This window comes from Carettochelys insculpta, chromosome 2, assembly GCF_033958435.1.
Source record: "Carettochelys insculpta isolate YL-2023 chromosome 2, ASM3395843v1, whole genome shotgun sequence".
NCBI classification, from domain to species: Eukaryota; Metazoa; Chordata; order Testudines; family Carettochelyidae; genus Carettochelys; species Carettochelys insculpta.
In genome coordinates, this window is record NC_134138.1 from 237846016 (window position 1) to 237856802 (window position 10787).

Below are 10787 nucleotides of genomic sequence, written 5' to 3' on the forward strand. Positions count from 1 at the left end.
TTGGAGATAAGGAAGTAGGAAGGAAGATCAGTGTCGATGGGATTGATCTAGAAAATGTAGAGAAGTTCATATCTGGGGAGCAACATAACGCATGATCTAGACTGTGAGAAGGAAATAGCAACTAGAATAGTGAAAACAAGAGCGAGTTTGAAGGTGATGGATAAGATCTGGAAAAGCAAAGCTAGTAGCTTAGAAACAAAGCTGAGCATCTTGAAAACGTGTGCATTCAGCAGCATGCTGTAGGGATGTGAGACATGGGTGATTAATGAAAAATTCAAAGAGAAGAATATTAGCATTTGAGAGGAGTTGCTCTAGAAAGATCTTGAGAATAGGATGGATGCAGAAGGTCACCAACAAGGAATTATATAGCACGATGCAGCTGAAAGAGAACCTGTTGCAGAAGATCATACAACGGAAATTACAGCTGTTCAAGCCTATTTGCAGAATGAATGACGAACAAAAAATCAAGACCCTGGTATTCAGCATGATGGACAATTTGAATAGGAGAGACAGACCCCAGAGAGAATGGGTAGATGATATAGTAGATTGGTGCAGAGCTAGTCTAAAGAAACAAAGCCACTCTGCACTGGACAGGGAAAAATGGAAGGAAATGGTGAGAAAGGCATCAAACTCCAAAGGGTGCTGAGCCCATGGTTGTTGATGATGGTGATCATTAGTAGGACTAGTCAATGAACCAAATTAAGTAGGCTGTGTCTCATTTCTGTGACTATCAAAAGTGGGGAAACTGTGCTTGTGATGCATGAGATAGTTATGTCTCTAAAGTCCTATGTTAAATGTGTCAAATTTGTAAATGAATTCTAATTTATATGTCTCCCTGTGTAATATTGTGGTAAAATTCTTTTGTAAAAGAACGGCTACTTTTAAATCCATTATTGAAAGTTCAGGGAGATTAAAGTTTTCCCCTGTAGGTTTATGTGTATTCCAATTCCTGATGTTGGATTTGTGTCCATTCATCCTTTTGGCATAGAGACCATTTGATTTGTCCAATGTACATGGCAGAGAGGCATTGCTGGCACACGATGGCGTATGTCACATTAGTGGGTGTGCAGGCAAATGAGCCTCTGAAGGAGTGGCTGATGTAGTTAGGGCCTTTGATGGTATTGCTTGTGTAGACATGCAGAGAGAGTTGGCAATGGGGTTTCTTGCAGGGATAGGTTCCCAGTTTTAGTGTTTCAGTGGTGCAGTGTGTGGCTGGGGTTGAGTATTTTCTTGTGGTTGGGTGACTGTCTATAGGAGAGGACTGACCTGTCACCAAAGTCTGTGATAGTGAGGGATCATTTTTCAGGATAGGTTGTAAATTGTCAGTGATACGCTGGAGGGGTTTCAGATGGGGGCTGGAGGGGATGAGTTGATGTATTCTGGTGTTTTTGTTTTTGTTTTTCCCCTTGTTGGGTCGGTCTTGAAGTAGGTGACTTCTGGGTATTTGTTTGTTTCTGTCAATTTGTTGCCTTATTTTCCCAGGTGGGTAATTGAGTTTTAAGAATGCTTATGCAAACCTTTACAATTCACCTTAAGAAAACTTCATTAGTGGGCAATTTTCTGTCCAGTGGTGCTGCAGCTACTGCACTATTAAAGTATATGTAATTTTCTTTTCTTCAGGTGAAGAACAATATAACCTTTCCATTTAATAACACTAACGGCTGGATTAGTGACTCTTACTTGGCTTTGGGTATCCTGGGATTTTTTCTGTTTATCTTGCTGGGAATAACTTCCTTGCCCTCAGTTAGCAACAATGTCAACTGGAGAGAATTTCGATTTGTACAGGTGAGGAATATATCTTCATTCAACTAGCAAACTAATTTCAGGTCTTTTGTCTCTGCTGCATTTCCTGAACTCTCCAATCAACAACTTTTATGTTTTCCTGGTAATTCATGATGGCAGCACTGAGGTCACTACTACATAAAGAAAAATTAGGAGAACTGAACTTCCAAACAACACATAAAAAGTTGCTATGACAAATTTCAGAAGATGGTTGTAAAATAGAGTGATAAATTACATCAAGTCAATATTCAACCTCGGATTTAAAAACCCTTCTCTTTCCCTTGGTTTTGTGAGATCATAAGCATCTCTTAACAGGAATTGGGTAAAACATGTCTCATTCCCTAGAACAAGATACTAGCTGAAAATCAACATATTAGCCCAAAGGATGATCATATGGGTGATAGTGTTAGCTTGTCCTTCACCCCCACAACTACCTCATTTTCAAAACACAGCAATTGAATATCTGTCTTGCATAGTACCTGGGGTTTGAAAATCAAGACTGACATTTGTGGTAGTAGTGATGCTGTTGTGCAGCTGTAAAGGAGCGGAGTGTAAGATTAAAAGGGCATTGTCCCTTTAAGAGGAACAGGCTGGAGCCTAAAGCCTGGAAATAATCAAAGAGACCTGGCAGGTCTGAGCTCTATAAAGAGGAACACGAAATACAGGGAGACATAGGTGTCAGGTAGGCTGAAGTGAGCAACTGTCATTCACATAGTCACTAGACGACAGTGATGGTACTGATTCAGAGACTTGAATGTGAGGGCCTGAGGAGCTGTTTGTTGTAAAGGCTGCTGGGCCTGAAGCCTCTTTTAAAGGAGGACATACTATTTTGTTTAAAAAATGTTTTGATTTTTCTTGCTTTGGCTGTTAAATTGAAATCTGTTGCTCCACCTGGGCACAGTTAAGCTGGGCCAATCTAGCAGTGAGGTATTGGACTGCAAAGCAGTGCTCATGGACTGCTTGGCACATTGCAGCATTCTAGTTAAATGAGATGTTCTGCTCCATTTTTGGAAGAGAATTTGAAGCAACAAAATTGTTTTAATCTCTCAGCTGTGGAATGATTAGTCCACTGAGGTGGTCAGTGACAGAGAACACGTTTGAGGACAAAGTGCCAACATTTAATTTTGTGTAACGCCATCAAGGGCCAGCCTCAGCTGGGCTGAAATTGCCCCTGTTCATGTGCACTTATTCTTTCTGCTTCCTCTTCCTCCTTTTCAGTCCCTCAGTGCCTCTTTTCTGTCTCTAGCATCTTTCCTCTCTCTGTGTTTTGAACTCTCTTGTATGTCTACCAATGGAACCTGTTTGGTATTCAGCCACATCATGTGCCACTACTGCATGCTTGTCCTGACACAGCTTGTCCCACCTACAGAGATGTGGGCTGCCCATACTGCTAGTCCTACCTCGCCAGATATCAGAGTCACTGAGGAATATTACAACTTGTTTGGCTGCTACACCAGCCACCCCTGCTGTTACAAACCCTGCCTCCCTGCTCTGTGTTGGACACCGCCAGGCAGCCTGCCTTTCCAATAAAGAACCTTCTGTTTTAAGGTCCAGCTCATGTGCAAGCAGAATGGGTGTAGCCACAGTACATGATATCATATGTGTATAAATAGTACAATGCTGATTACTGTCAGTGCTTCATTCACATGAAGCACTATAACCAGTGGCTAGCTTCAAAGTACCCATTCTGTGCTACAGGGTGAAAAGAATTTACTGTCAAGAATACTTTGGTATACTGGAAAAGTCCAAATGATATGAAGATTCTTTCTGAACTATCAATGTGGTCTTTAAAGACCTACGGCCTCAGGATTAATGATCGCCAATTTTCATAACATTTACAACTAGATAGATACATGTGAGGCCTGACAAATATTGTCAAAATTGCCAAGCAAGGATTTTGAGAACAGTTTCACCTAAACAGTCTCAGTTCATTCTCTATGTTGCTTAGATCCTGATAGTTTACATAGTTTGTAAATAGCATTTACTGTAAAGTTTATTTTACAATATTCTTAACCAATGTTTATTTTTTCTTGTTTCCTTCCAATAGTCCAAACTGGGATACCTGACTCTGGTTTTGTGCACTGCGCATACACTGGTCTATGGTGGGAAGAGATTCTTGATCCCTTCAATGTATAGATGGTATCTTCCTGAAGCATATATGCTGTCTCTTATTGTTCCTTGCATTGTCCTGCTCATTAAATTTGTTCTGATATTCCCGTGTATAGACCGACCACTCACACAAATTCGACAGGGCTGGGAGAGGGACTCCAAAGGCTCAAAACAACCATACTGCAATGATAGCAAGTCAACAGTATAATTACACTTATCCCTCATTAAACAAGTACATCGCTTACAAGTACTCACTTAAACGAGAGACACGTTTACTTACCTTAGTTCATTCTACGAGTGAACTCCCCCTGCTAATACAAGGATAATCCCCTCCCCGTGGCTCCAACCTGCCCTAGTCTAACCCCCTAAGTCCAGCAGCCCCACAGCAGCCTGACCCCCTGCCAGCCCCACAGTGCCTACCCACAGCGGCTTGACCCCCTTCCCAGCTGCCAGCCCTGCAGACCGGCCCCGCAGCAGCCTGACCCCTGCCTCCACAAGCCCTGCAGCGCCTACCCGCGGCAGCCTGACCTCCCTCCCCCGCTGGCCCCGTGGCAGCCTTAATGCCCCCCCGCTTCCCCTCCCTGCCCCACCCCACCAGCCCAGTAGACCTAACCTGCCCCAGCCTGACCCCACCCCTCCCCCCCACCAGACCACACACCCAACCTTCTGCAGCCTGAATCCCCCACCCACCCCACGGACCCAACCAGCCACCAGGTTTTAACCCTCCCTCCCACTTATGGCCCTAAACTGCTCCCAGCCTTTAATCTTTTCTAACCCCCAAACCCAAGGTCCACTTACCTTCCAAAAGCAGCACCACCTGCTGCTACTCCTTCACTCAGCTCTAGGAACCAATCAGAAATTTTACTTGTATTTTAATGGTAATTTAGTGTCCCTCTTATGAGTTTTCACCTATGAGCACAAAGTTGGAAACCAGTTGTGCTCAGAATGAGGGATGAGTGTTCTTAATAAACACCCAATCTGTATATCATTGCAATATCTCAAAAATTTAAACCTCTGTATTAAAGAAATGTCCTTTCCCATTTTATGTGTGGGGGATGGCAAAAAGGATGATACTTTACCAGGCCTGAGCAATTTCTCAATATAAAAAATAACTCGGGGCCAATCTTAAACACAAAGAAAGCCAGAAGCCACTGGGAGTGCTCTGTGACGCATTAGCTGGTTGCATCTCCCTCTTACACTCGATAAACTCACTGCTAGTTTGCCCCTTCCCACACTCCAGGCATCAATATGGGAGGAAGAAACTGCTTCATTTCCCTCCTTTTGTCAGTATGGAGTCCCGCTCTGGTTAGAGCACCACCAGTTGTTAGACTGGCCTGGCCTGGAAATGGGCAGAAGCAGCTCAGCTTTCTGACTTTGTTTGTTCTCCATTAACCTCCGTTTTGACAGAGGTCTATAGCTATACCCCATGTATACCTTAAAGATAACTGGCCAAGGTTTGTTTGGTTTGTGTACAGAACATTTTATTGTTGGAAGCAGTGTTCCCTTTAACTTTTTTTTCCCATGCGTGGGCAGAATAAATTTTGTTGTGTGTGCCAAGACATCTGCAGATGTGTACCACCAGTGGCATCACGTGGTGCCCATTCTTGGTGGCTGTGGACACTCTGCTAATCAGCAGGGTGGCAGACGAATCTCTCCCGGGCAGCCACCCAAGCACTCAGCTTACAGTGAACACTCATTGAAAGTGTTTGGGCCAGTGGTGGTCCTTGTACTGAACCACCGTAAACTAAGGCCTCGGGCACTGGGGAAGGAAGGAAGAAAGAACTTCCAAAATCATTTGATAAGAAAGGTGTTGTCAGGACAAGACAGACCTTGGCTATGGTGGTTGGAAATGTGTGCTTCTCCAGCTGGTGCATGTGAAGAGTGACCACTGACTGAAACTGTGGCCAAACTTGTAAGTGGCCAAATTTGTTTAGTCTATACTTATAATGAGTTATAATAACTGATGTAATATACTGCTTTATTGGAATTTTGTGTTATAAAGTCAATAAAGGTGAGGTCTTTTGCTTTCAGTCCTTGGATTTAATATGGCTAACTCACTCAGCAGCAGTTATACTGCACATATTTCAGTGACAATGAAGAAAATCCTTAAAATAATTGATTTCTGTGAGTCATTCTGGGGACCCTGTAACACACTGCTGCCAGCATGCTATAGATTTATTCTTTACCACTAAGTAGCCCATACGTGAACATGCTGCTGGTTAACAGGGAGTAGATGGTGAATGGTAACTTTGAGCTAGAACTGACTGACTAGAGAAATCTCCAGAACTCTTTGCACTGAGAGGAGAAAGTAAAGAATGAATAATTGGTTTTCACAGGAACAGACTTGCTCACCAATTCTTCTGTCTTCTCACCACTGTTTCAGTGACAAGATAAATACTATACACATGAGTAACCGTAAATAAATGAAATAAATAAGTGAAATTATAAATGGGTACTATCAACCAGGCCAGAATAAACAATCATCATCTGATGCTTTCCAAAACCTTCACAACAGCCGTGTCTACACGTGCACGCTACTTCGAAGTAGCGGCACTAACTTCGAAATAGCGCCCGTCACGGCTACATGCGTCGGGCGCTATTTCGAAGTTAACTTCGACGTTAAGCGGCGAGACGTCGAAGTCGCTATCCTCATCAGGAGATGGGGATAGCACCCTACTTCAACGTTCAACGTCGAAGTAGGGACCGTGTAGTCATTGCGCGTCCCGCAACTTCGAAATAGCGGGGTCCGCCATGGCGGCCATCAGCTGAGGGGTTGAGAGACGCTCTCTCTCCAGCCCCTGTGGGGCTCTGTGGTCACTGTGGGCAGCAGCCCTTAGCCCAGGGCTTCTGGCTGCTGCTGCTGCAGCTGGGGATCCATGCTGCAGGCACAGGGTCTGCAACCAGTTGTCGGCTCTGTGGATCTTGTGTTGTTTAGTGCAACTGTGTCTGGGAGGGGCCCTTTAAGGGAGCGGCTTGCTGTTGAGTCCGCCCTGTGACCCTGTCTGCAGCTGTGCCTGGCACCCTTATTTCGATGTGTGCTACTTTGGCGTGTAGACGTTCCCTCGCAGCGCCTATTTCGATGTGGTGCTGCGCAATGTCGAAGTTGAACATCGACGTTGCCAGCCCTGGAGGACGTGTAGACGTTATTCATTGGTAGCCTATTTCGATGTTGCTACATCGAAATAAGCTACTTCGATGTAGGCTTCACGTGTAGACGTAGCCAACATGGGAGTAATTTTATTTCACCATGTCTTCCATAAAAAGGAAAAAAACACAGTAAACCCTCGAGTTACACAGGGGTTGATGCAACCCCCAATAACTCAAATTTTCATGCAAGCCAGGGGTGGGAAGACAGGAACCAGGCTGCTGCCTGGTTCCGGGCTTCCCTGGGCTTGCAGGAGCTGGGAAACTGACCAGCCCAATAGGGCTGGTCAGTTTCCTGGCTCCCAATGTGGTGGGGAGCAGGGAATCAGGTGGCTTCCTGGTTCCTCACCACTCCCAGGACTGGGAAACCACTCCTGTGAGGGGCCACAGCCTGACTCTCAGCTGCCACCCCGATGAGTAGTTTTGTGCTCCTGTCAGGGGCCACAGTCGCGTTAAGTTTGCGTGTATCTTAAGGATTTACTGTGCTCAGTGTATACATGACTCCTGGGGAAATGTGTACTGAGGGTGGAATGATAAATGAGACAAATGGCCCAGACAGATTCCTTATGGCTTGGGTGACCAGATATCCTCCTAAAATTGAGACTGTTCTGATATTTAACTCTTTGTTCTGTGTCCTGGCTGATGTACAATCAGGACATCATTCATCCTGCTGTTCAGGTGAGGTGAGCAGAGGGGTGTCGGGGTAGGCGGTGAGGACTTGAGTGGTGAGATAAGAGGAGGTGAGCTGTGAGGTGTGCAGGGGAGGGGTGAGGGGCAGAGCAGGGAGCTAGTGATGGGAGTGGGAGCCAAGGAGTGAGAAAGCAAACTGTTAGCCAGTGGCAGCAGGGTGGGAGGGATAAGGAGGTGACCTATGAGCCAGTGGGGCAGGGCATGAGGAGGCAAGCAGCAGAGGGGGGTAAGTAAGGAGGTGAGCAGTTAGCCGGCATCAGGAGAAGGGGGGGGAGGCAAGGGGCAAGCAAAAGGAGTGTTTTTGAGGTGGGCAGGGCAGAGGAACAAGAAGAGTGATGGGCAGGGGTGAGGAGAAGAGGTGAGCAGGGTGTGGGGTTGCAGCAAGCCAATGGCATGTAGAGGCTGATGAGGGCCACAGTGGTTGGAACTCTGCTTTACTTGGGACCAGGGGCAGGGCCAGGGCAGAGTGGGAGTGGAGCAGGGCCTAGGCGGACGGTGCCCCACTGTGTCCCTATATTTTACTGTTGTGATCTGGTCACCCTCCTTATGTCTAATCCAACTCCAGTGTTATCCACTTGCTAACTACTGCCAGTAGTCACTGGTGCAAATTCAATACCTTAGTATGTGTTAAGCCATATGTACCACTGGAGCATTTAAACTTGTTTCAAATTAATGTTAAGAAATGACTGAAGAAAGTGCAAAGGTCAAAGACCTAGCACAATGTCCTTTTGGGCCTTAGCTAAATAAAAACACAGAAAAGATTATCCTTAAAATCCAGCCCTCTGACATTCCACAAGTAAAGTTGGAGGCTGTGAGAAGAAGAAAAAAACTGAATATAGTACAGTAATGGATAAGTAGAAATCTTACAAATGTGCACTCTCGATGCAAATTCTGTCTTCAGGAACACCTGTGTCAACATTGTTAGTTCAGACTAACAGAGCGCACAATTCTTCCAAGATACAGCTATTGCTTGTTCTACTAGTAACAAGGAAAATATTGCTAATAGCTCTGTAAATGTAGGTGCAGCTTCAGGAATTCCCCTTTCTACTGCTCATTGCAAAACTCTTAGGAAGTGGGCTTGAGTATAAACTTCATGAATGTGTGCCAGGTACCAGAAGTCCAGTCACTCTGATTTACCTAGTACAGTGTGTACTTCATTGCCCCTTGTTGTAGGGAACAGGGTTCTACGTCTTTGTGTCAGAACACTGAATACCCAGCTACAGCCAGTAACCTTTATTCAGGCAAAACTCCACTGACAACTGGTCCCTCTTAGTACAACACTACGTGATTTCATTCATTCTTTATACTCAGTAAGGGCTGTCACAGATCCACAGGATCAGTGTGATAGCCCCAGCTTTGGAACACTCCGTAAGGGGACCTTTACAGGGTGCTAGGCCCCCTATGCCTCCCACTCTTTCTCCAGGGTCAGCTTGCAGCTTCATTGCCTCTTTAGCCTGGAGCTTTTGGCCGCAGCACTCCTGTTTCATACTGTGAGTGCTATGCAGCAAGTCCCACTGAGGCAGACTTGTGCAGCCTGGGGACATAGAGAACCTCCGCAAGAATATGCAGTGACACTGCCCCAGCGGTGTGAAACAGTAGGGTTGAGTAGTGGACTGGAACACAGTATCGAAAGACTGTGGTTAACATAGGAAAATGAAGAGTACAGCACAGTCCATTCTGTGGTGCCAGAATCCAGCCAAGCTGCAGGGAACCTCCATTATTCAATTCTGTCCATCCCTCTGTCTGATCTATGTCGGCCTCCCCGATGTGCCTGGGAATGCATCCCACAGCCAGCCCTTAAGCTGCACTTCACACAAGTTCTCTGCTCCTAAAATGGAGCGATGCCGCTTAGCCTCCCAGCTGAGAACAGGGAAGTCCACAGCGATGAAGAGTGGGGGAGAGCACAAAGGGCCATGTCCACACAAATACTGGAGGGGGGGGCCAAAGGGCCAACAGCCATCCAACTGCCCTGGGTCCCCTGCTTTTGGGGCCCTGAGGGGCCCAGGCTGTCAGGTGGGGGGGGGGGCGGTCTGCTGCCTGCAGTAGATCACCCCTCTCCTTCCTGGTGGTGGCAGCAGGAAGTGGAATGACTCAGCCCAGCCTGCTCCACTCCCCTGGCTTCCAGCTGTGTCACTCTGCTCCTGGCCACCAGTGAGTTTGGTGGGGAGGTTCCACCCTTTCCCCAAGCCCTTTCCCCCGCAACATATCCCAGGAGACTAGCAGGGAGCCTGGTGCCAGCTGCAGGGGTTGGGCCACTCCTGCACTCACGGGCTCTCAGCTGTGTCACTGAGAGGAAGGGGTGGAATTGTCCCCACACTCGCCAGCGGCAGGAAGCGGAGTGGAGCAGAGCAGGCCGGGGGCAGGATCTTTCACTTCCCACTACCACCACCAGGAAGTACAAGGGTGGGCCCAACCCCTGCAGTCTGCACCAGGCCCTCTGCTAGTCCCCTGCGCTGCACTAGTAGGCTTAGGAAGGGCTGGAATGGGGGTGGAGCAGGGGTGGGGAAAAAGCAGAAGGGGTAGAGCAGGGGTAGAGGCTTGGGGGCAGGAGTAGGTGGGGCTCTTCCCCTGGCTAGGAGTGGTATGGGCAAAAGTCATGTGAGGGTCAATCACATGACCATTGCCCTCCTTGTGACCCTTCCCTGCAGTTGTCCACGTATGTCCATGTCTCCCTGGATCACTGGTTGCCAGGGTTCCAGGGCCAGGCAACTGGATTTGCCATTGCTTTCTCAAGCGCTCCATTGATAGTGGATCTAAGGCTCCAGAGAACTAGGCACCTTCTGCATCTGTTGTAGCCTGCTAGCAAATGGTCCCTTTTCACCTACTAAGTAACAATGCAGCTGTAGTACCCAGAGGCACTGAGACCTCATACTAGGGTGAGTGAAGTCTCTGCTCTGCAGCCTTGGCTCAGAGCCAGCTGGCCTTTGGCTCATGCAGTACAGCAAAGGGCTTTAGCCTCTCTGGTTGCAGCTTCAATCCCTAGTGCCAGCAATCTTTGTCTGTTGGCATTACACAGCATATAGGGGACACTGAGGCATGCATAGGCTTCCTAAAAATATACA

General features: G+C 47.0%; 1 protein-coding gene across 2 annotated transcripts in view; it reads left to right on the forward strand.

Annotated features, from left to right (window-relative positions):
* STEAP4 (STEAP4 metalloreductase) overlaps positions 1 to 5924 on the forward strand; it is a 38088-nt gene extending 32164 nt beyond the window's left edge. For both annotated transcript variants that reach the window (XM_074984769.1, XM_074984770.1), the window contains exons 4-5: positions 1621 to 1785; positions 3830 to 5924. In XM_074984769.1, coding sequence (XP_074840870.1) covers positions 1621 to 1785; positions 3830 to 4099 — 435 coding nt within the window. In that variant the 3' untranslated portion in view covers positions 4100 to 5924. The remainder of the gene's footprint in view (positions 1 to 1620; positions 1786 to 3829) is intronic.
* Positions 5925 to 10787: the final 4863 nt, after the last annotated feature.